The sequence below is a fragment of the Camelus dromedarius genome, chromosome 14 (genome assembly GCF_036321535.1).
Source record: "Camelus dromedarius isolate mCamDro1 chromosome 14, mCamDro1.pat, whole genome shotgun sequence".
NCBI classification, from domain to species: domain Eukaryota; kingdom Metazoa; phylum Chordata; class Mammalia; order Artiodactyla; family Camelidae; genus Camelus; species Camelus dromedarius.
In genome coordinates, this window is record NC_087449.1 from 64,242,728 (window position 1) to 64,268,712 (window position 25,985).

Below are 25,985 nucleotides of genomic sequence, written 5' to 3' on the forward strand. Positions count from 1 at the left end.
GTAAATTTATTAGGTGTAGAAATCGAGTCTTACTTATTTCTATTTTCACAGTGTTAGCCCAGGCTTTGAAACAGAGGCCCTCAAAGAAAGATAAAGATGTAAATGAAAAACGGAAAGACTAGCTCACTGAGATTCATGGGGGAAAATGCTCAGCAAAGAGGAAGGGAGTCACACCTTGGTGGCCAGCTCTTTCTCTCGATCCACCAGGCTTTCAATGTCCGCTGAATCGTAGCCACTGCTCTCACTGGGTGTGATGGCACTTTCAAAGGTGGTGGTTGAGATCTGAGAGGAGATGCTGGTGGAAGTGCTGAGGGTCCCACTGCTGAGACTGGGGGACAACGAGTCGCTCAGGGATTTGGGGATGCTGTCACCAAGTCTCTCACGGAGCAGAAGGAAGTGGCGGGTTTTCTCCACCTAAAAAGATCAACACTACTGCCTCAGCAAACACAAGCTCATCAAGATCTTAATAAGCCAAACATTATACCTCCAACGTGACAGAAAACTCAAAAGCCAGGATCACACAGAGAAGGTGAATGTGGGAATCGTGCCCGAAGTTCACCAGAGCACCTCCTGCCCTGGGGTACCTCGTGCAGGAGCTCCAGCTTCTCCAACTCCCACTGGTGCTCGAGGATGAGGCTGTCTCCGCGGGGCCGCCAGCCCGCCAAGTTCTCTTCCCCTCGCACGTATGCCACCGAGGTGTCCAGGATCTTTCTTCTCCTCCTCTGCATGCCTGAGACAAGAGGAAATAATGCTTTTTTCCCCGAGAAAAACCTGACTCCAATTTTAGCTCCAAAAGAATTGATAATTCATATAGATGGCAAACTGAGACAGTTTGGTCTCAGCACGGGATTTTGATTATTAATAAAAATTGATACCGTTTCCCCCAAAGCAACTCTCTGAACTTCTTTTAAAACTGAATTTTATAATCTTTGATAGTTATGAAGCTGATAGTGCAACTTAAGAAAATGTTAGTTATTATGTTAAGTGAAAACAGAGAGAGATTAAATAGTCTGTATACTATGGTTCCAAATATATAAAAATACACCCATACAAAAAGAGTGGGGCAAGTCTCCCCACACACCCCTCATGTCAGTAGCTCAGTTAAGGTACTGCCTACAGTCCGTTGTGGTGGATGACAGACTGCTTTAGCCTCCATTATTTCCCATTAATTTTTAAAAATGTTATACTGGCTTCACATATAAAAGACATGAATTTTATGTTAATTTTAAAATTCCTGAAGGAACTATCGAGACACAATAATTAGCTGCTACTGGGACTTGGGTTCATACTCAAAGTCTTTTATCTCAGTCTTACTGGTGGGCCCTGAACTCTTTTCCACATATGTTCTCCAAAATGATTCAAACTTACATTAAATGTTCTTTAACACTGAGTTTTGTCCATAAAAATGTAGAATACTGCTTAAGGCCACCAAGCTAGAGGAACAACAGCAGTCCAAAGAGACATTAAAAAGGACCAGAACAAGTTCAACTTAATAATATATCTTTCTAGAGGACAGGAAGTTGGATTTTAGTTTGACAACACCTATAAAGTTATACTGTCAAGTTATCTTCGGGGCTGAGGTGGGAACAGAAATGGTTCTGAAGTTTCCCAAGCCAAATTCATTCTAATGCACTTGAAATCTTTTACAGAATTCCACAGCCCATTAACATTTTGTTCCATACAATTTTTATAACTGTGTTGCATGTCATAAACCAAACAGTGTTGCAACTCAGAAAAAGGTAATTCCCACCACCACCACCAAAGTGGCTTGTGAAATATATCTGGTTTCCAAAAAATGTATATACATCCTGCATGGTGGGGTAGATTTCTGACATAATATACTCCAATCATACGCAAAGACAGCAGTCACCTCCCCAGTCCGCGAACTTACCTGGACTGCCTGTGTCTGCCATTTTGCATAAGCTGAGTTCATAAATTCCAGTGACTCGATTACTATTTAAATGAAAACAAATAAACAACTGCTTAATTTCACACAGCACAAAAACAGAAAAATCTCAGTTCTCGTTACTTAAAACATTATGTTCTCTGCTGGGCCTGCAACCTGCCCTCAAATATAATTACAGATGCTTCTTATCAATCACTGTTCTTTTCCTGTTCTGAACATCAGTATATTTTTTCTAAGAAGAGTCTGTTTTCATTGCAATCTTTTGAACATTCTCATTACAATGGATAAATAAAACTGAATGATAAACTAGAAAAGTTATATTACAAATGCAAAAATTAAAATTTACTTTTTCTTACCCCAAGAAAGAAGAGATGAGGGGGAACAAGCCTGACCAGAATGAAATGATAAACCACTTCTAGGGGGTGTGATTAGGAAGGGGTAACTGAACCTTCTATTGCACTAGTAATACTCAGTTTTTAAGCTGGGTGGTGATACACAGGTATTCACTGTATTATTCTTGATGCATTTTTATATATCCTAAGTATGAATAAATCTTGAAGAAAATCCTAACTGGTAGTCTGTTAGAAATAAAAATGACATTTAAAAGAACATTTAGTCCCTGCAGAATTGTTTGAGACGTGTTCACAATGGAACATTCCTTCCTTCCTTCACTAACTCATCTATTTATCAACAGTTTATTAAATGCCAACATTCAAGTCACTGCAATCCGGGTATCAGTTACCAAAATGTTACAGGTTGTGAATCTGTAACGGCAGCCAGAGATACCCAGAAGACTGCTGATTCCATATGGGGCAAACCAATCGAAAGCTAAACTTGTCTCAAAAACTCACGAGTCTGGTGACTTTGAATAGCCGCTGCCGAAGAGGCTGCGCAGGGAGCGTGGCGGTGAGATCTTGGCGTCCCGGGAATAGAAGACCATGCACACGTCCTTGGTGATGACAGCTGGCTGGATGCAATGATCCAGCTGAAAACAGACAGGAATGGGCTCCGATTAAAAGCAGATGGAGCATCTGCGACCAGTTTGGGCATCACCATATCTGGAAAGCTGGTCCCAGATGTGAGGGGTGGAGGATTTGCTCTACCAATTATTTCAGCGGCAACTCAGGAGATACTGTGCGCAAGATCACGTGGTACCCTTTGCAGATGCATTTATCTCCCCCCCACCAAATTTTCAGTTTTTCCTATAATAAAGGCTAATGTTCATTGTTTATTATGTGCCAAGCACTGTTCGAAATCCTTTTATGTGACCTCTCAACAACTTCCTGAGGTAAATGCTATTATTATTACCCCTGTTTAAGAGATGAGGAAATTGAAGCACAGAGAGAGAAAGGCACTTGTCCAAGGACAAGTGACTGGCAGCACAGAGACTGGAACTCAGATTGGCTAGTTCCACGGTTTGTGCTGTTAACCATGACTAGGCTCTGTCCACAACTACAAAAGAGACAGTTTTCTTAAAATCATACATTCTTTGAAGAATAAGGATTAGGATACTAAAGCTGATACTGTAATAAAAGTTATGTGACTTTTTTATTAACTAGAGACCAGGAACAGAATCTAATATAACCAGAAGAGTCAGTAAAGCATAATAAGAGAAATAACTTAAGGATATGGATGGAGAAAGGAGAACAAAACTGTCAAACCTTTCCTCCCCACTTCCTGTTCTAACTTGCCCACTGTTTAGGGCTGGCTGTTCACAGTTTCTCAAGTCCTGGGTCTTCTCACCTCTAGGTAGGCCGACAAGGTCATGTAGATCTTCTCCCCATAGGGCGTCACTCGGTTCAGGAGGAGGGAGTTGTGGAGGGAGCTATCCCACACAGCCTCAAAACGATAGAAGGTCCTAAGGTCAAAAGGCAAGAGGAAGTCATCCAAAAGAAGCTGAGGTCACCCTAGTCCAGGTACTGTCATTGCCAGTAATGCTGCAGAGCCCTACACCAACCAGCACTTCCAGTTTATGGAAATCCAACAACACAGCAGAACCTGCATCTCCTGGGAGGAAGAGGCAGGCCTCCATCCTCTTGCCCTCACTCAGCATCAAGGAACACTCAGTTATGCTTGTTTTCGTTTCTACTAGCCTGCTTCTCCTCTGCCAATAAACATAAACACAGTGAGCTCAACCACAAGGATTAAGATGAAAAGGATGAATGAGTCTGGACAAAAACTAAAAGGAGAAAGAAAGACTAAGCTAGCTCCTCTGTCAGTCAGCAGTAAGGGCAGGAAGCAAAGACTCAGTCATTTGTAAGCTGCAGTCTTCGTATCTCAATCCTGTTCTGCTGAGCCTCTGAAATGTCACAAACATACCTGGGAGAGTATAGGGAGAAAAGAAGGAGTATAGGGAGCCTTGTTTTAAATAAAAGAATAAAACATTATTCTTAGTTGACATCTCAGTAAAAGAGAACGAATTTTAATACCACAGCTAGCCAACTAATATTTATGAGTTTTCAAAATAATCCACATGAAAACCTTACATTTAAATAACAACTAGAGGCTTGATTATTTGATAGATACCCATAAACTGGTTTTTTAAGTTGTTTTAATATCTTTCTTTTTCCCTACTGGTAAAACATCACAGACGCTAAATGACATTAAATCTTACAGCTCCGCCAGTTTCATCTGCAACCCCGAACTGAATTCAACAGCCGTGTTACAGATCAACTCCCAACTCCACTCCGTTAGAAGTGTGGGGCAAGACACCTCGTTTACCCCTGCAGAGTGGGTTTCCATCACCACTGGCTCTTTGCACATGTAATACACTTCATCCATTTCAACTAGAGAGAGTTTTTGCACACCCTGTTCCCTGCCCAATACATTCTACTTCACTCCCTCCCAAATAGCAATCTCACTGTTGTCTTTTCTAGATTTCCTATGACAAACAGCTGGCCCATATTCTCTCTAAGCACATCTCCACACTCCTTTCTCTTGAAACAATCATACAGAAAACCATACACTTCTAAATGAACTCCTTAACCACACCTCATCCTCTGAGGGCCGGTGTATGAAGCCCTGATTGTTTCATATTGTAGCTCCTTCTAGATCTAAGTCTTCCTGAAGTACAGACGACCCTTGACCAACAGGGGTTGGGGCCCCGACCCTTCACATAGTCAAAAATGCATGTGTAACTTGCAGCTGGCCCTTGACATCTGAGGTTCCACATCCACAGATTCAACCCCGGACCATGAAGCACTGTAGTACTTTCTACTGAAAAAATTCCACGTGTGTGGACTGTGCAGTTCAAACCTGTGTTGTTCAAGGGCCAGCTGCACAGGATACTCTCTCTAACATGTAGTTTCAAGGCAGTATGTGTGGGTCAAGAAAATTATCTACAAGACAACAAAAGAATATACAGACAACTAACAAAATAAAGATGGACAAAGCAACAAAAGGACCCAAATAGTGACCACAAAAAAGGACAACAGAAACCTTTCCCCAGCTCCTGAGCTCAATGGGCTCAGCAGAGAACCCTTTATGCATTCACAAAGCCCTGTTTCAATCAGATCTTCATTTTAATTTGGTTTAAGATAAATTATAATACTGTGTGATGAAATCCATTACTTCAGCAGAAGCCACCTGACTGAGGGCTGTCCCCGAGACTGCCCTCTTACTGTGTCCCAGTGATTGTCAAGGTACCTGGAATGTCGCGCTGCAAGGCCTGGCTACACCCATGCTGAAGTGAAATGAAGCCCCTCCTTAGAGCAAGGGCACGTGTTCCTTCGGAGACACCTGACAGACATTCCTAGCACTGCTGCCTACAATCTGTGATTCATTAAGTTCCAAACCAGAACTTAAGCACCTGCCAGGGCCAGTATTTAGGTTTCATGATTCCCTTTCAACTGGGGCAAATGTTGGAATTTGTGTAAGAAAGCTTCTTCACATTTCTGTTTTTCAGGTTAAGTGACAACTTAACCTAAAGAGGAAATTTCACTGGTAGAAACTTGGCTAACATAAAAAAAATTCTGACTCCACTAAAATCTTTCTGAATTGCAATGTGGGGGGAAAAGGTAGGTTTTTGTTTTATGGGTTTTTTTGGTTTTGCTTGGCGCTTGGGAGTTACTGCAGCACATTTTTTTTTTGAAATACCCACCAAGGGTGGCAATTCTTAAGAGGTAATTATAAGAAATACAACCAAGACTGGTGAGAAATGTCAACTGAATCAATCTATAGCAAGAGAATTTGGAGTTAGAAACAGGGCTAAGTCCTAAGACATGTTTTCTTGTATGGCTCCTCAGGTAGTCAGGAAATGATCCGAGGTGGATCTCTCAAGATGTTCTGGACGACGGCAGCATGTGTCTATGTATGTGTGTGTGTGTGTGTGTGTGTGCACATCTTTAAAAAAACACTTCGGCTATACTGTCATGTATCACTTCCTTCAGTTTTCTTGTCTAAATCAGATGAAGAAGCAGATGGGAAAAAATTTCCTTCACTACCAAACCAGGAGTTTTTTCTATTCCTAAAGAAGAAAATAAATTGATGAGTCAAGCAGTCCTGACAGGAGAAAGAGAAAAAAAAAACAACAAAACCCAAATATTTCTCAAACTTAGCTACCCAAACAACCCAAATTGGTCTTTACTACTGCACAGGACAAAACAAAGAAAAAAGTGAACAATTATGCAAAGCCTGAGATTCCGTATGAAATGAGTGGGTAATATTCTGCTCTGTAATGTGGAAGAGGAAAACCTGAAGGGGCGTAAGACCAAAATGGGCGAGTTTAATAAATGGAATGACAAAATAATTAAGAACTCTACAAATTACTTAAGAAGCTGTATGTGAGACTACACACGTGTCAGAAAGCCTTAGGGCACAGGGGTGCAGAATAAGGTCTTCCTCTATTCTAGGTGGGCACAGGTTTGCATGGGGGAAAACTACTAAATTAAAATAGCAGTCGAAGCAACATAAGACATAAAGCATTCTGATAAACTAGAATCTTAATCTTTATGTGCAAAAAAGCAAACAGAAAATACCTAGGAATATCCTTATCAAGAAAGAGCCTGCAAAAACACAGAAAAGGTTTTTGTTAGTGCAGCAAAAGAAAAGGAAAAAAGAGAGAGAGAAAGAGAAGGGAAAAAATATATAAAAAGCACAAATTTGCTAATAAGCAAAGTGAATTCAAGTGGACAATTAGCAGAGAACTCCATGGGACAATCTGATAGAGGGCTTACAATGACATGGGTCCCTCCCCTGACACATTCAGTTGAGGAAAATGCTGGGCAGAGAAGGGAATATGAAGATCACCTCTACTAACAACCCTGTAGGAGGTGACTTAGTATCAGAAACGGCAGGAAGTTGCTGGGGAGTTAAGGGAAAATCAAGCCAATTAGGTAACATAAACGTAGGGCTGGGGAAAAAGGAGTCACGGCCCTTGTCAGTTACACTCCACTGTCAGTGTATCAGAAGAGCCCTCTAATACACTTACAGAACACACAGGAGTTCTGTGAATTCAACTTTAACCATTAAATCTTAGGCAAAAAGAACAAAAGCTCTCTTAAGCAAATTCCATTTAGCCACTTACCACATCAACTTATGCTCTCCACAGCCCGAAAACATGAAGATTGATTCCACTTGTCATTGAACATTATTCTAAAGTAATGGGATGCTCAAACACCCAGACAATTTGCTACAAAGAGCTGAGTTTCGTGCTTCTCAAGTGTCAGTAGGATTTGGTCCCAAACCTATTTATGCAGCTGTATTTGTTATTATAATTATTAATTTAATTAAACTTTAGATAAATCAATGAAACATGAGGGCAAAAAGAATTTTTGTTTAGTGTGAAACAAAACTAAGTGTGAAAACTACGTTGAATGTTTTTAAAAGATCTGATTATGGTGAGCTGTTTACAAACAGCTGTTAAGTATGGGTGAGATCAATGTAAAAGAAAGGGGGAAATAATAAAATTTTAATGATACATGATAAAAAGTTTAAAGGATTGTGCACTTAGATTTTCTTCATCCTAGTTCCACCAAACTGAAAATCACAAATGATGAATTATGGGCGTGGTTTTACAAGAAAGACAATTAGAAACCTAGTAAGCCTACAATTAAAGAAAAGGCCTTCTTGGCCCTACAGCAAGAGCTTGACAAGTTAATGTGCATTCATATAGCGTAAATTAAAACAAAAGTGTTTATAAAGTGTGTACCTTTTTATTATTCTTGACTTTAGCAACTTTTTTCATTAATTAACTCTAAGCTTCAATTGTGAAAGATGAGCCGCTTCTAACAAAGCCGAATCCATCTTCCACAGCATCTGACCTGCTGCTGGGCATCAATCAAAGGCTTCTGAAGATCACACTAACTAGTTTTAGCAAATTTAGCACAATGAGCATTTCAACCAAACACCATTATTCCCTGTGTATTTTGCTAAGTACCCCAGGGGAATTTAAGATAGATTTCTCATTGTTGCAAAGAAAACGTAGTGAATCCCAGCAGAGGAGAGAATGCTATGTGGGGTTAACGCTGACTTCAGAGTGATGGTATTGTTCAAGATTCTGCCCAGGAAATCTTTATCTCTGCCCCTCCCCCTCCGCAGACACATACCCTTTCACCCTCCTTTCCTGTCTGTCCACAGCCCCTGCCAGCTCCTCTTACAGGCAAAAAGCAAACAGACATTCTTCCTTTTTCCTCATTCTTATGCAAAACTATAACATAAGGAAACAATGTAAAGAAATTAATCCTAGCCCAAACTTTTAATTCTGTTTCTGCATATTGTCTAGTTTTTCCTCTCCCTCTTGTCACAAGTTGTGATCAAGTTTTTCAGGAGCAGACAGACAGTGTTCTGAGCCCACACCAGAACACACGGTCACTCCTGTTTTCCAGACTTCACTCTGTAAAGAAATGAAGTCTCTGTGCACAGTGACAGGACTCCTTTCCTGGAGAGGTTAAGAGGGCCCCAGCAGATTTATTTCCAGTCTGATCTGGGAAAGCAGAATGACTAAGTACTTTATGCACTGTCTGTCATCACTTGATTATAAAATGGAATTTTAAGGGAAGCTAATTCAAAATTAAAAATAAAATTTATTATTTATGGCAGCCAATCTTGGTCAGAAGACTTTATAATAATTTATTGCCATTATGAATAAACAAAAATGAAAAGCAAATACTGAGATTCCCTGAGCTGATACTGGCAGCAGCAGAGACGAACACAAGAGGGTTCACTATACACTGGAGGGCATGTTTCCATGACACCCAAGACCGAGAGGTGAGAGGTCTTCCACAGCAACCACTTCACAGGAAAACATCTGGTCTTAGCCAGGATTAATCTATACTTTTAAGCCCACGGGTAGCATGCTGAATTTTCAGCTCCTGCTTTTTCCCTGTCACTGTGCTATATCTACTCAAACTCCGCACAGGACAGAACATTTCTGTTCTCTGAGGGTACATCACATGCGAGGTGCTCTGATGACTTATGTATTTATCTTGGAAGAGCAGGGTGGGCAGGGAAGGAAGTAGGGAATTTTGAAGTGAAAAGGGTTTTTTTCTCCATCTGAATAGGAGTCATTAATGAACAAGGAATCTAACAGTGCATCAAGCAATCGGCCCCCATGGGGCTGACGTCTCACACTCAGGGCGCCCCACCTGCTAGAGTTGTGGGACGACTTCAGGTACTTGGCAGAGATAATATTTAGGGAGAGGATGGCATCAATTGCAGCTTCATCCACCTCAGCCTTATTCCTGATTCGGCCTAAAAGAAAGAATAAAGAAACCAGAACAAAGATACATTAAAAAACAAAACAGTAATTCAGTAAGCCAAAAAGAGGCTTTTAAATCTTTGTGTAACTTCAGGTGCTGTAGAATGGTCCGTCTCCCATTCTTCTTCCTGTCTCCCCTTCACATCCCATGTCTAGTCAGCTGTGAAAACTTACTCTTTGTTCAAAGAGTTTCTCATATCCATCTCAACTTTTATTTCCAACATCACTGCCCTGCTCATGAAGGCCATCCCCTCCGGATCTGAGACACTGTAACAGCCATTTAACCGGTCTCCTAGCTGCTCTCACATCGCCCCCTTTCCAATCCATTCTACATTCACCTTATATAAACTTCTTAAGCCACTGCCTTCATGACACCACTTTCTTGTTCAAAATCTTACAGTTCTGTTTTCAGATTAACACTAAAGGGTGCAGCATTGCAAAGAGATTAAAAACAGCTTCTGGACTGCCTGGTTTTAAATCTCAGCTGCAACACCAGCTATCTGTGAGAACTGGGCATACGCTCAACCTCTCTGAGCCTCAGTTTCCTCACCTGTGAAGCTGGAATATTAATTCTTGCCTTATGAAATTTTTACAATCATGTGTTTGTCATGTTATGTTATATTAAATAAACTAATATTTTTAGAGCATTCAGAAAAACACCCACATTTCATGTTTGTTTTAAAAAATAAATCATAGGGTTATAGAGAAGCCTCGGTAACTGCTGCCTCTGCATCATACTCTACCCTTTCTAATCAGAAACCATCTTTTCTGCTTTGTGTAAAAATTAATTTTGAAAAGCCTGGAAACCGCTGCCCTGGATAGGAGAAAATATGATCTTCCTTCCAGGGGTTCTGAATCGGGTCCAGAGATACCCAAGGGGTTTATGGATAGAATTCAGGAGGTCTGAATTGGATGGAGAAAAAATTTACAACTTTATCTTCAGGAACCTCTAACTGAAATTTGGCTTTTCCTTCAACTACGAGGGGAGGGCACAAACCACAGGAGAATCAGCAGTACCTGTGACTCTGCCCCCAGTAGAAACCACAAATGTTTCCATATCACACTAATGTGAAATATCTTGACACACATCACCACTTTGAAATGGTAGAAATTAGACCCGCTGCTTATTTAATGCACAGTTTGTTACACATTTGTTTAGTATTTTAACAACTGTGTTTCAATATTATTAGTTCCCTTTGTAATCCTAAGTTAAGTACTTTATTTTCTACATTTAAAAACATAATTTTGAGGCTTCTCCACTGCCAAAGAGGTCCATGGCAAAAACAGGTTCAGACCCCTGCCTTAGACCATCATTCTGAAGCTTGTACTGTTTGGCCAATTTTTCCCTCTCACTGTGCCTTAGTTTGACTGCTTCACTCTGGCCATAGGTTTCCACCATTTTCACATTAGACATTCCTGACTCGCTAACTCCAAATGTTTGCGTGTGTGAAAAACAAACAAAACCCTCTAATTTCTCTCGAATCTCCTCCCACAAAGCTACCCCAGGACTCCTGGGTCCTTTTTGTCAACATTCTTAGTGCAAGTCTTTTTCAGTTGTTCTCATTTGGAACTTACTCCTCAAACGGCTTTGTACGTACACACACACCGTCTCCTCAACTAGGCTACACGCTCATGGGGAGCAGGGACTTCCCTTTGCTCTCTCACAGCCTCTAGCACAGAACCTCCCGTGGTAATTGAGGAAAATAATGGCAGGCAAGGTAACCTTTGGTGGGATCTGGGAAACACGAATAGTTTCAAACTCAAGGCCTCTCTATTCTGCACAGCCACGTTCCAGGCGCAGTCTTCCACACTCTCCCTGTGCTCCAAACAGGGAAAAGCCTCATCTCTAAAAAGGCCCAGCCACATCCTCAACAGATGGAATGTACTCACCTACCACCAGCTCACGAACATCCTTCCAATGGAGTTCACTCCCCTTCTCATGGATAATGGTCACTGTGATCCTTCTCTGGATGCCCTAGGTAATGGAGCAGGGTTGCAATTTAGTTAGGACAATCTCTTATTTCCTCTTGTTTGTTGTTTTCTGGATCATATGGTGTAGGGGTGGGCAGGAAGGAGAGGCATGGACAGAGAGAGGCAATGCTGTCCACATTTGTTTTTCTGAACAAAGGGACATAGGTCAGGGACTAAGGAGGAGCCAGGTTCTGATACTGCCTTAGGAACAGATGCCCAGGCTGTACATCCCATAGTATGCTCACCTGGGTCATAAGCATTTTTTGAGCACTGATGAAATCTACTTTTGATTTGCCAAAGAGGGACCTACATTTCATGGCCAGATCTTTAGTCCTCGGAAATCTTCATCCTCTATCCCTATTAAGAACTTTTGGCTGTGAAAGCACAGTTTCCAAACATCACAAAGTGAAGACTGTGTAAAATGATATGGGAGCTGCACAAATTATAGTAACTGAATGAAACAGACTCTTTTCAAAAAAGCTCTTTTAAAACACATGTATATATAAAAGCAAGGGTATATATAAGCCAAGGTTTGAGAAAGAAACATTTAAAAACAAACATAAAAACAAAACAAAGACAGGGCAATGTCTGGCAACTTCCAAATCTCCTTGAAATGGAGATTAAAAGCAAGGAAACAGAGTTATGTTTCTTATTCTAACTCTTTTTTGGTTCTCCTTCCTAGGCCCTATTTTGCTCCCTCATTAGTACCTGGTGAAGCAAAAATGTCCCCTGGCAGGGTAAGCCTGCTGTATGGTCAACCACAGCTGGGATGTACCTACAAAAACAGAAATGCAAAAGAGGGAAGTTAGACAGAACACTTGTGCTAACTGCGACTTCATCTGCAAGGTCCTCCCTCCCTGGATGCTCTAGCTCTCCATGGTCTCTGTTTTTCTAAACTCTAATCCCATGTCTTTCTCACCATTTGGGCCTTTAATCATGCAGTCATTTGCATCTGCATTTAGTAAACCTCTCTACATATCTCTGTCTCATCATCCTGACTAGACTGAAGTGTTCACAGGGCAGTAACATCTTTTGGCTCCATCCCAGCTCCCTGTCTAACAAATATTCCATAAATAATGTATTACTGCAATGGCACGTGTCAGGAGATAAGAAAGGGATAATTTCAGATTCTACATCATCTTTTTGAGAATCAAAAAGCAATTAACTCACTAGAAACCATTACTGTAACTACTTCTCCGTCATAATGCAAGTTATAATCACATTATAGATCTGTCTATGGAAAGTCAAATTCCGTAAGCAATGCCACTACTGACAACTACATACAGGATCGATAGAGCCAAACCTCACACATAGTAGGACTCAATAAATGTTTCAGGGAGGTGATCATGATGGTGGTACTCAGCATCATAAGCAGAGAATCTCTCAGATAACGTTTATCCCCTACCCTTTACATTCACTGATATAGCCCCTTGCCTCTGTTTCAGGAGAGACGTTGCCTTTATTTGTATTTTTCAAAAGAACTGAGAGACAACTATAGACAGTAAGTACATTAGTAATTAGTCTAACACAGCTCATACAAAGAAAATAAGCTGATGCTGACCATTCTGATCTGGGTCGGTGGGCCTAGGGGGTGATTCTGCCCCCTAGGGGACATCTGGCAATATCTGAAGACATTTTTGGTTGTCACAACAGGAGGGGAGGTGCTACTGGCATCTTATGGGGAAAGGCCAGGGATGCTGCTAAAAACCCTACAATGCACAGTACAGCCCCCACAACAGGGAATTATCTGGCCTTAGACAGTGCAGAGGTTGAGAAACCCTGGTCTACAGAATATCCTGTCCCGTAAACCCGAGATACTAACGTTAAGTCTTCGGCCATGTGTGCAATAAATATGCTTCTGACTCTGACTCCCTTTGCTTTGCTGCTGATAAAACCCACTATGCAGGTTGTCTTCCCTCATAACAAAGTGCCAGTCTCCATGAGCTTGCTGTTGCTAACAAGAAGGCAAATTATTATACTAGATAGTTAGTTCTGACAGACACCCGACTCAAAGAATAATACAAAGTCCCCCCAAATTCAATTCAAAACTGGAATGTGACAAAGATTCGTGAACCTGAAGATAAGAGAGACTCAAAATTACATTTTCTAATTTTGAAAAACTGCCTTATTTTAAAATGTAGAAAGTTGGACTTACTCTCCTGTAGGCTCCAATTCACTAATTTCAAACCAAACCAGAAGATCGTACTTGCTCATGCTCTGGCCGAGGCTGGTTTTGCTCATGGTATTTAACTTGGTAGCTGGAACTTTTAAAAGTTTTTAGAAAATGTTAAGATCTGGTTCAAATCTACTCAGCAAAGGCATAAGCTTTTCTAATGTTAGTCTTCAAGGACACATTTGGGAAAGGCAGCAAGAATCGGGATAATTTCAGTGCAGAAGACCCAGAGAAACTTCACCATCACCTACATAAGTACCTCTAACTTCAGAGAACAAGGAAAAAGGAGTCAGTGTCTTTCTCCCTCTCAAAAAAACTGTACCCAACAATGAGAAAACAGGTTTTGTGCAGACACGAATGGCTCACAGAACCATTAAAAAAACTTTCTTTAGATTCTCCCACGCAGAGCACGGTAACAATGGGGGAGAGATGAGGGGAGAGCCTTGCACATCACAGGGTAGCATCAAAGCTGGTTGTGGGGAAGGCAAGGCCTGTCCTCCAGCTCAGCAGGTCCTGAGCCTCCCTGCACATAAGAGTCACCTGGGGATCTTAAAGATGGCAAAGCCCAGGCCACAGCGAAGGTCAATTAAATCACATTCTCTAGGGGTGGGAATCCGTCTGCTGGGAGGTCTAATCTGTAAATGCAGAATTCTGTAAATGAACTCATGTTACCCATTTTCTTCAGATGTAAATTCCATGTTCTCATCTATACTGATGAAATACATCAGCCAAAAACCTCACTATTTCCAAGAATTTCAGATTCTACGTGGTAGGCATTTTGAAACACTACTTAGAAATCCTGAAATCTTGACAATACAGAGGGTTCTCTGCTATGACTCTGGGAGTCCTGGCATGAGAGTCCAGTGACTTGGGATCTAAATACCGCTCAACTGCTAACTAGCTATGAAACTCTGGTTGAGTCACTTAACCTCTGGGAGTCTGTACAATCCTCATCTGTAAAATGGAGATCATAAAATATTTGGCCTGCTGTCTCAAAAAGGTAACTGTGCAGATCCACTGACACAATGTGTCTAAGAGGCTTCATGACTCATACAGCCCTAGTCAGATGCACAGCCTATCAGCTTTATTCACCCTAGCTGAACTCCAGGAGAGCTGGCAATGATGGTAGTCAAGAAGGTAAAAGGGTTACTGGTTCTGGTGAGCATCTGAGGGTCAGAAAGCAAAACCAGAAGCATTAAAAAAAAAAAAAGCCACCTACATCGTTAGAATTAAAAATACAACTACAAAGAATCCAAACAAACAAATATAAGGAGCACGCCCTTCACTGCTGAGTGATGAGAAAGGGGCTTAAGTAGAGAAGGTGCTTCCTAAAACGTGGTCTGAAGGAAATGTGATACGATCTTGACAGTGTTCTAAACTCTACACTCAGGTCAAGTAGCAAACAGAAACGTCAGTGTTTCATACACAGAGAGCCAAACTTTAGGACAAGCCCCTGAGGATGGTTCTACATCTAAGGCAGGGCTAATTTAGCTACTAACCATCTCGTTTAGGTACCCTCTCACTCTGGCAGCTGGGAATTGGCAGCAAGAGAAAAGGCGGCAATGGGTCAGCCCCATCCTGGAAGGTGGCAATGGCGGAGGATGCGAACACACTGGCATGCTCAGAAAATGTGTCCAACACATGCACATTCACATAGTCAGATACGAGAAATCGAATCAGTTCAATCTTTCTCTCATGGTCTGAAGGCAGGATGGAGGTGAGGAACACAGAATGAGCACAGGGCAGGGTGGGAATGTGGCAAGTGGGCAGTGAGGAAAAAGGATGAAAATAAACAAAGAAAAATAAAACAAGATAAATGAACATGCAGAATAAATGTAATATGCAAAGATACGCCCAGTTTCCTGACAGTTACAGGGAGTTACACACAAAGAGACTTAAGGCTAGGGAGCTGATCACAATCTGCAGTAAGAAGACCAGAGTACTGGCAGGGATAGAGCCCTACTGCTCCTTACTTCTTATTTTAAATCAGGCAACAAGAATTCTAGTTCCTGCCAGATACAGGAACACATAAGGATACACGAAAGTGGAGCAGGAATTTGAATATGACTTTTTTTTATCTGTAAAGTCACTCAGAGTAAGAGATGTACATCATACAAAGAACACAGCTAGTGCTCACCTGGCTTGGAGAGTGGCATGGGTGGCGGGAAGAATCGTCGAGATGGCTGAGGTGGGCTGCAAAGGAAGACAACAAGTATTTTCAAAACTAAAAAGAGTCCCATGATGATATTAATTGCATGTTTAAATCCCCTTTAGAAACGGATCATCAGTACTTTCAACTCTAGCACACCATCAAATACCAGACATAACCCCACACAGTAAAACCGAGGTTAAGACATCTTAATAAAAATCCTCTTGTAAGTCATAGCTAATAAATTAAAATTTTTTCTATTAACAGACACTCTGCCATCACTGAAGTCCCCATCATTGCTCTCCTCACCAATTCTGATGTCTCTACTTAGACACACACACTTTAGGGACTTTATGCTTCAAAAAGTTCTGGGTGATTAGGAGCAATTATACCAATTTTCATGTTACATCCCTATCACCTCAACTTTCTATCCTATTCAAAGTCTCTTCCTACAAAAAGATGGTATTCAAGGTCACTTGGCCAAAATTTAGTTTGCCCTAACTACAATTAGTGATTAGGAGCCTTACAAAAGAGATAGTGATGTTTCTATAAAGGAAACATAGAGTAATATATAAAACTCTCATTTAGCTATCTTAGTCCCTCAGAAGACTTCTTCCTTCCCAGCAAGTAAGAATAACAACAACAGCATCAACACAAAAACCTTGTGGTCCGAACCTGCTAAGGTCCTGTCCTTGCAAGTGAAGTGGGTGCTGCTGATAATGTCCAAAGACTTCAAACACGATAGGCTTGGTTTTGATATATTCCACAAATGATTCCGTAACCTCCACTGCAATCTAATATGGAATAAAGCCAAGTTAGACTGGGGAAGGGTTTATTACAGGAAAAGACACATTTTTGCTGCAAACAGCACTTTAGCACTTTTGAATACCCCGTATGTGCTGGATATTTTACTATGCAGGCCTCTCACACCAAAAGATAGGGGATCCTCTCTGGTCTTCACTCTACAGTACCTTTACCAAGACCCTCCATCACCTGCCCTGACTGACCTGTGGTTTCTCAGCTGCTCTTTACACACTTAATGTTTGGACTCAATTAAACACCTGTGCTCCCTTCGCCTGCTCTCTCCTCTGCTGTGCCTGAGGCTGCAGCCCTGGCCGGGAGGCCTTTCCCTATCTCTGTACCTCTATCATCCCTATACTCCAAAGGGCTAATTCAATTAAGAAAACCATGACTGTTCACTATGTGCAGACACAGTGCCAAGCCTGACTCACCTTCTCTTATTCACGCTACATCCTTCAGGAAGTTCCCCCACCTCCTTTCTCTACCCAACCATCCACCCCACCCCCCAACAAAGAAAGTAACTTAAAGTCTCTTCCCATTAATGGAAACAACTCTCCCGTCTCTCCACTCCCACTGTATTTAATGGATACCCTTCTAATGTTTCTATATCTTGTACTACTACTGTTTAAATACACATTTTATTCATAATTCTAAGCTCCTTGGAGGCATAATCCTCTGAGATTCATCTGTACCCTTCCCAGTGACATCAGGCACAGTCCTTGTGCACAGTAGGGATCAATATTTATCATATACATGCATGCTCACATTTATACAATTAAACATGAAAAAATAGTGTGTTTTGTGTTTGCTTGTTCCATTTTTGGAGCTGTCCTTTCCTCTCATATTTTAGAGCGTGGATACAGTTAACAAGAGAACAAGACTGTTTCATGTAGAAGTGAAGGTCCTAGATGCTAGAGCCACACTATCCTGGGTTCCAACCCCATCTCTGCCTCTTCCTAGCTTTGTAACCTTGATGAGTGACTAACTGCTGTGTCTCAGCTATCTCACCAGTAAAATGAGGATTATGATAGTGTATGGCACAAAAGTGAGGATTAAATAAATTAAGATACAAAACAACACTTATACCAATGACTAACACAAAATAAGCTCTTGAATGCTAGCTATTGTGATGAAGATGATGACTTTTGAAGAGAGTTTGAGTCAACCTTCCTAGAAGAGATAGGAGGTCTGTTCTCTTACTCCACATGACAGAGTTGTAAGGGGCATTAAAGTATTAATCATAGTATCAGCTGCAAGGAAAACAGATTTTGAATCTTAATTTAGCTACAAAAGGTATTTCATAGTTCCTACATTATTTGCAACTGAACAACGTTAAGTATCTTAACAAAACTCACACTAAACATGCTTATTCTTCTAGGAAGGAAACACTAAAAACAACTCACTACATTCAAATTGACAAAAGAATTTATTGGCTGACCAACCCCTAGGCTGCTCACAGGGCCCACTGTAATTCAGAGATGCTGGCTGCTGCGTGCACAGGGGATGAGCTCACAGAGCTCCCCTACGCGGCAACTCAGATTATCATCCTTCTTTGGCTGAGAAAGCCAAAGGGAGCCCACACCTGACGACCGCCTCACACCAGCTGCTTCAAGGTACCACAAACCACAAACCCACAATACATTTGGCAAAAATGTCCATGTCACTTACATTCTGCACGTGATAAAAGCCCAGAGGACTTCCTCTGCCATTGTTTTTGAGGGGTTCAGTGGAGAACGCTTCATCATGGCGATGCAAAAAGCTTCATAGGAAAAAAAAACCCACAAGAATTTTGCATTAAATGGTTTCATCAGGATTAGTTTGGATCTTACAGAAAGGAGCACCTTATTAGCAGTCTTTAACTGAGTCAAGTTCTTTACATTTCTTTGTAAACAATGTTTTCCGTATCACTCAGACAGCATTTTAGATTTTATTTCAAAAATGACTGAAAAATCAACTGACCCTGATCACTTAGCTATGTGAATGTATGAAGACTGAATTCAGTGAACTCTTGTTCCTTTGCAGAAGTTTTTTACCAAAAATATAAATTATGTAATCATGTTGTACAGAAAAGTTCTGGCAGATTCAAGCTTCTGTAAGGTAGTCCTAAAGCCTGTGGGTGACACACTTGCCTGGGAGTCTCTCTAAGACCAGCTAAGAGTAGACTCAAACGTCACTTCTTCCAGAAAGACTTCCCTGACTCACCTAAACAGTTGTGTTCCCACAGCTCTAGGGACTTGTTTTCCTTCAATAGCAATGACATTATTGTTTATAATAATGCATTCATACGCCTGTCTCTCCAAAAGACACTGAGTGTCTCCCACAGGGCTCAAAATTAAAAAATACTTCTGAAATATTTGTTGAGTCAGTGGGCTATGTTTATTTATTCTTACAAGTAGTGAGATTTTATTGTTCTGTCTCCCTATGATAAGCCTGAAATAGAAGTAGAGAATTACAGAATACTCAATTCAAATATTTACTGCCAGAAAGAAATATCCACCAGAAGGACATCCCACACTCCCACAAGAAAAAAGGGAAAAAAGAGAACACTTTGAATAGAGGGGAGAAAGACCAGGATTATGAACTCCTGGTCTTCCAAATTATAGCTGTCCTTGAACAACATAGGCTGGAACTGTGTGGGCCCAAGTATACATGGATTTTTTTCAATAGTAAATACTACAGTACTGCACCATCCACAGGTGATTGAATCCTTGGATGTGGAATCTTAGACACAAAGGAATCTCAGATACATACTTGGATTTTTTACTGTGCGGGAAGGTCAGTACCAAGTCCTGAGTTATTCAGGGGCCGACTGTAATTCACCGAGTCTGAGGACAGTGCTGCATTTGCCAGGCACCTGCATCCCTGATGCCGCACCCTGCTGCGGTACTGCAGCACTCCACACTACGTGTACCCTTTTCTATTCTCTTTCTTCTCATTTTCTCCTTACCTCTCTCACTCTCCTTCTCTTACTTTACTCCCTTTTTTTCCCTCCCAGTTTTTTCCTCTCCAGACCACACAGGGTACCTGCCAGAGGCCCCAGGGGCATCAGCTGATCTCTGATCTACACTCCTCCAGTGCTTTGCTTGGAGCAGGTACAAATATCCTGGGATTCCACACTGGTGATGCATGAAATCATTCACACTGCTCTACAGCTGTATTTTCCCTTTGCAGGCCAGATGAGAATTTATAAAAACCCAAGAAGAATTTGAGTCTTCTTTTGAAGTGAGTCAACATGCTCTTTCAACCAGAGCTAATGCCAGGTGGAGATGCTACTCTCTTCTTAGGAGATTTCAGGACAAAAGTCACATACCACTATTGCCACTTCAGATCTTTTCTATAAAGCACATCAGTTACTGACAGAGGCCGTTAGTGAAAACACATTAAATGGGCAAAGTCAACACTGGATGGATAATATTTCAACAATTATGACTTATAACAAATGACAGTAGTGGCTTAGTATGTAATAATCACACTTAACTTAGGACCTGGCTAAAATTTATATAAAAAGCCATGCTTCAGAAACTGCATTAGGACCCTGGAGGCCAAGATGCTCCTGAGGGGAAAGGAATGGCAGAAATCTAAAGCAGCCTTTTGGTGGCACCAGCGGCAAACCTTGGGCTTTAGGAGTCGGGTAGCTCAGACTTCATTCTCTCCCACTGCAGCCTGTTCCAAGTACTGAAAAGATACACTGATGTTTGGAAGTATTAAGACTCTCCACGAAAAATGTTTTTAGAGGTCTTGAGAGGAAAGTGCCTATAGCATAGACTTCCAGAGGGTTACAGGACAGAAAATGCTTATTAGTGGATGAGAAAGGAAACCTGTCTCATCTTTAATACTTACTAGCTTTTTTTCAGTTGATATAGAATTCTGTTCTTTAAATGACTTAAAATTTCCCTTTTCCAAGTATTAAATAGGCATAATTGGCAGCTAGATAATTCATTGCTTTCAGACTTGTTTATTAATAAGACATTTCAGCACGAGGAACATAAAAAGACTAACAAATTAGGCTTATCTGGATCAGGTCCTAAACTCCTGGCAGATGAGGACAGTCTACAACAGAACCTTCTAGCAAGACGTGTGGCCACACTCCTTCCCACAACGAACTGTTTCATTCCACTGCAGGTTTCCAGGTCTCACTCCCATCCGGACTGAAGGAAGCGTTCTGTTTCAGTGATTGGTAGTTGCTTCTCTCTTGAGAGGGTACCATCTCCAAGGGTAAGAGCACTCTCCAGTGCACAAAAGACACCATCTGGGTGAACAGGTAGGGAGGCAGAGCACAGGGACAGCTTACTTGAACTGACAGAAGATGTCTGCATACTCTGGGAGGATCCCACTGGCCTGCAACACTGTTACACGGAAAGTGAAGGCACTGCCCAGTTTCAGGTGGTTGCCAATCTCTTCAGAAAATCCTTCCATTACCATCTTACCATCCAACAAAGTACTTGACTTCAAATCTAAAGGGGGTCAAATGAACACAGATATGGTTCAAATAATGCACAAAGCACCTTTCAAAGAGGAGAGAATGTCTTTCCTAGTTGATAAAAGCAACTGTCTCCCTTGAAAACGGTCCTTTCCCCTCTTTAAAAACATCCTCAATCATAATGAACTCTGATTACACACCCAAGTCATTCATTCGATTGATTTCTTCTGGAGGAGTGATGACCTCAGAACTCTGACCCTGCCCTTCCACAATCCTCAGCTCTTCCAAGGATAAACCAGAACGAGTCATTGCAACCGAAGAAAAGTCACTCTGAAAACAAGGCAAGAGAAAGTAAATAATAAAATAGTAAGACAACATATTTTCCCCCAGTTTCCCTATGTTTATTTGCCCCAAAAATAACAGTGACTGAAAAATTATGTGGACTAAGAGCTGCCTGAGAAAAGGCAATGCAATACAATACAAGTGCAGGGCCTTTACCCTCACCTCAGTAATCGTTAGCTATGTCCCAGAGTCTCCTAAACAAGCCTGTGTTTAGTTCTAGGTGGAACCGCTCCCCAGTGCTGAGTGTTCTTCTTATAAGCCTGTCTATTTCTTTCTCCTTCCACAAGGTTATCCTCTTCCTGGAAAGTTTCTCACCTGATTAAAGCACTCATTATCAAAAGATATTTTAGCTGTTCCTGACTGTCGGATTCCAGAGCCATAATCAGGAGCTTCTTCATCCCCTAAGTAGAAAAGGAAATAAGCAAGAACGGAATGAGACCAAATGTGGGACCAAGGCGGACTGTCTCTTACTGGATTGCAAAATAAACAGCAAATTAGAGGAGCCTTAAGGTTCTCAAAATTAATACAAGAGGAGACACTACAGAACAAGTCTTTTGCATAAGAAAGAGAGAATGAGACCAAAGCAGTAAAATCAAACAGGCTGCTTCCAACTCTTCAAGCAAATTTACCAACCTCCTTAGCTCAAATAAAATTAGTTACCAAAGAATCAGTTTTATTCTTGATATTGTTCAAATGTCTTAATTAGAAATACTGAGCCCTTTACTTGGCAAGATTATATTCAATAATACTCAACAAATATTTGAAAATATTAGATTGTACTTGTGGAGACCCCCATAAACTCAACATTGGTGACTGTCACTCATTTCCATGAGGAAAAGCTGAAAGGTCACTAAATATAGCGTAGCGTTTGGAAATTAAAACAGAAAAGTTACAGGGAACAGCCACAATCTTTCCTCAGAATGTAGGCTGGATCATGGAAAACTGTAAAGGATCAAAATCTTGACCCATACATTACAAAACAGCAGCCAAAGGAAAGAAATGTCTAGCAGAAGCACCCTGAGAGAAAATCAGGCAAGAAAACATCTTCTGAAGCAGTTATGATACATTATTTAAAGTGCAAATGACTTTTATAAAGTTAGTCTAAGAGTTGTTCCTCATGTTAAAGGAAATCCTTTTACCCCATCATTTCAAAAGAGCAGTAGCTTGAGCCAAACAGAATCTGTTTATGATACTTGGGAACAACAGCTAGAAAGGAAGCACAAAGGCTTTCTTCAAGACAGACAAACGCACCACAGTTTGTACTGTAGCGTGTAACTGAACTGGCCTGCTTTGTCTCTAGACAAAGAATCCACAGCTCTCATTTCAGAAAAGGGTCACCTACCTGCAATGGCCTGTACAGCCACACGCAGAAATCCCCGCACTTCACCCTTCTCACTGACAATGGCCACCCTGTGAATCAGGGGCACGGGGTACAGCAGGTTGCTCAGGTAAACAAATGCCCTAGAGACAGAAACCAGGAGACAAACATCTGAGCATCCCACAGACAGAGAAGGTGGCTTTCAGATTTACCGAGAATACCTTCATGAAACTGTGAGCTGGCTTCTGGGCCCCGTCTTAAGGTTGCCTCTCTGTTCTGTACTCTCAGGCTGCCTCCAATGGCTTTTTCAGCACAAATAATATATAAACAAATGCAAATGCTCGGTAAGGCACTTGAGAAGACCAACTTATACCAAATTACTTCCTATAGAAATTACTACTGTACATAGAAGAGTAACAGTTGGAAGTAGACTTTCCAGATACTGCTCTATAAATACTACTAAGGATGGGGAAATGCGAGCCCCTTAAACTCTGACCTTTTAACATAACTAATTACAAAAAGGTTTTGTTTTGCCCAACAGACAAAACAGAAATCAGGAGACAAAAAAAAAAAAAAAAAAAAAGTCAGAGAAATGTGACTGAGATAGAGTTAATAACTCTAAACAGACTTCATGTCACAACATTATGGGTCTTTATTTTTACTCTAAGAAATGACTATGATCTTCAGGCACCGTGACTGACACACACATGCAGAGAGGCTACGAAGCCAGAACTTTCTGAGTTAGGAACTTTTGGGAACTCTGGATGGGCATCAAGATAAAAAAAAGGCAAGGGAGAAGAAGACAGCTGATCCCTAAAGGATTGCTTTTGCTCCTAGAGTCCAAAACATAACTCAGAAATGCATGTACACAAGGTAAGACCTAACATTTTCTATTTCAAATGAACTAGCAAAGTTATACCACACTAGTTCTCTTTTCCTTCTTTCATTATTTTGTAGCTATTGATTTTTTTTAAAGCAATAAAAACTGGTGATGACAAAGCTTGGGTGTTCATTCCAATTAGTGGATGGGAAACAGAATCTAGTTCCTACTGTTACTCTTGTCTTCCCACTTGGTATGTGCTGATCTTTGAGCACAGACAGGACAAAGAGCAAACATTTGCATCAAGAAGTCAACCTTAACTGAACATGACACATACAGGCATACCTCGTTTTATGGTGCTTCGCTCTCTTGCGCTTTTATGCAGACATTGCATTTTTTACAAATTGGTTTGTGGCAATCCTGTCCCCAGCAAGGTGCCACTTTTCCAACACCATCTGCTCATTCCACGTCTCTGTGTCACATTTTGGTAATTCTCATAATACTTCAAACTTTTTCGTTATTATTATTTTTATGGTGATCTGTGATATTACATTATAACTGTTTTGAAGTACCACAAATCACATCCATACAAGACAGTGAACTTAATCAAAAAATACTGCTGTGTGTTCTGACAACTTCACCAAGAGGCCATTTCCCCCATCTCTCTCCCTCTCCTGCAGCCTCCCTCTTCCCTGAGACACAGAAATACTGAAATTAGCCAAATTAATAATCCTACAATGGCCTGTAAGTGTTTAAGTGAAAGGAAGAGTCTCATATCTCTCACCTTAACCGAAAAGCTAGAAATGAATAAGCTTAGTGAGAAACATATATTGAAAGCAGAGATAGGCCAAAAGCTAGGACAGCCAAGTTGTGCCAAACAGCCAAGTAGTGAATGCAAAGGAAAATTTCTTGAAAAAAGTTAAGAGTGCTACTCCAGTGAATACATAAATGATCTAAGAAAGCAAAAAAGCCTTATTGCAGACATGGAGAAAGTGTTAGTGGTCTGGACAGAAGATCAAACCAACCACAATATTCCCTTAAGCCAAAGCCTAATCCAGAGTAAGGCCCCAAGTCTCTTCAATCTATGAAGGCCAAGAGAAGTGAGGAAGCTGCAGAAGAAGAGTTTGAAGTTAGCAGAGGCTGGTTCATGAGATTTAAGGAAAGAAGCCACCTGTATAACATGAAAGTGCAAGGGGGAAAGCAAGTGCTGATGTAGAGAGTGCAGCAAATTATCCAGAAGGATAGAGCTTAGATAATTCATGAAGGTGGCTACTCTAAACAACAGATTTTCAATGTAGACAAAACAGCCTTCTATTGGAAGAAGATGCCTTCTAGGACTCTTATAGCCAGAGAAAGGTCCGCGTCTGGCTTCAAGGCATGAAAGGAAAGGCTGACACTCTTGTTAGGAACTAACGCAGCCAGTGACTTTAAGTAGGAGACAATGTTCATTTGCCATTTTGAAAATCCTAGGGCCCTTAAGAATTATGCTGGATCTACTCTGCCTATGCTCTATAAATGAAACAATAAAGCCTGGATGACAATGTATCTATTTACAACATGGTTTACTGAATATTTTAAACCCACTGTTGAGCCTACTGCTCAGAAAAAAAAAAAGATTTTCCTTTAAAAATATTACTGTTCACTGACAATGCACCTGGTCACCCAAGAGCTCTGCTGGAGATGAATATTTTCATGCCCACTAACACAACACCCATTCTGATCAAAGAGTAAATCTGACTTTCAAGGCTTACCATTTAAAAAATTCATTTTGTAAGGCTACAGCTGACAGAGATAGTGACTCCTCTGATGGATCTGGGCAGAGTAAATTGAGAACCTTCTGGAAAGGAGTCACTACTCTAGATGTCATTAGGAACATCTGTGGTTCATGGGAAGAGGTCTAAATATCAATATTACCAGGAGTCTGGAAGAAGCTGACTCCAACCCTCATGGGTGACTTTGATGAATTCAAGACTTCAGTGGAGGAAGAAACTGCAGATGTGGTAGAAATAGCAAGAGAGCTAGAATTAGAAGTGGAGCCTGAAGATGTGACTGAATTGCTATAATCTCATAACAAAACTTTCATGGGTGAAGAGTTGCTTTTTACGGATGAGCAAAGAAAGTGGTTCCTTGAGATGGAACCTACTCCCAGTAAAGATGCTGGGAAGACTGCTGAAACGACAACAAAGGATTTAGAATACTACATTAATGTAGCTGGTAAGGCAGCAACAGAGTATGAGAGCACTGACTCCAATTTTGAAAGTTCTACTTTGGGTAAAATGCTATCAAACAGCACTGCATGCTACAGAGAATTCATCCGTGAGAAGAATCAATCGATGTGGCTAACTTTACTGCTGTCTTATTTTAAGAAACTGCCACAGCCACTCCAACC

At 41.0% G+C, this 25,985-nt stretch overlaps 1 protein-coding gene across 13 annotated transcripts in view; it reads right to left on the reverse strand.

The window, feature by feature from the left end:
- The window catches only part of KIF1B (kinesin family member 1B), a 139,750-nt gene that overhangs the window by 13,959 nt on the left and 99,806 nt on the right, over window positions 1-25,985 (reverse strand). For 7 of the 13 annotated variants that reach the window (XR_010383980.1, XR_010383979.1, XM_064494066.1 and 4 more), the window contains 17 exons: window positions 22,801-22,919; window positions 21,774-21,859; window positions 21,317-21,446; window positions 20,988-21,150; window positions 18,365-18,455; window positions 16,571-16,689; window positions 15,884-15,939; window positions 15,246-15,446; window positions 13,729-13,837; window positions 12,282-12,348; window positions 11,493-11,577; window positions 9,490-9,595; window positions 3,650-3,764; window positions 2,758-2,891; window positions 1,892-1,953; window positions 585-730; window positions 175-414 (listed from right to left, as the gene is read on the reverse strand). Coding sequence is in view for 11 of the 13 variants with exons in the window: in XM_064494066.1 (XP_064350136.1) it covers window positions 175-414; window positions 585-730; window positions 1,892-1,953; window positions 2,758-2,891; window positions 3,650-3,764; window positions 9,490-9,595; window positions 11,493-11,577; window positions 12,282-12,348; window positions 13,729-13,837; window positions 15,246-15,446; window positions 15,884-15,939; window positions 16,571-16,689; window positions 18,365-18,455; window positions 20,988-21,150; window positions 21,317-21,446; window positions 21,774-21,859; window positions 22,801-22,919 (2,029 nt within the window). In the remaining 2 variants the exon portion in view is untranslated. The remainder of the gene's footprint in view (window positions 1-174; window positions 415-584; window positions 731-1,891; window positions 1,954-2,757; window positions 2,892-3,649; window positions 3,765-9,489; window positions 9,596-11,492; window positions 11,578-12,281; window positions 12,349-13,728; window positions 13,838-15,245; window positions 15,447-15,883; window positions 15,940-16,570; window positions 16,690-18,364; window positions 18,456-20,987; window positions 21,151-21,316; window positions 21,447-21,773; window positions 21,860-22,800; window positions 22,920-25,985) is intronic. The other 6 variants (XM_031464035.2, XM_031464032.2, XM_031464031.2 and 3 more) reach the window with 1 other exon arrangement.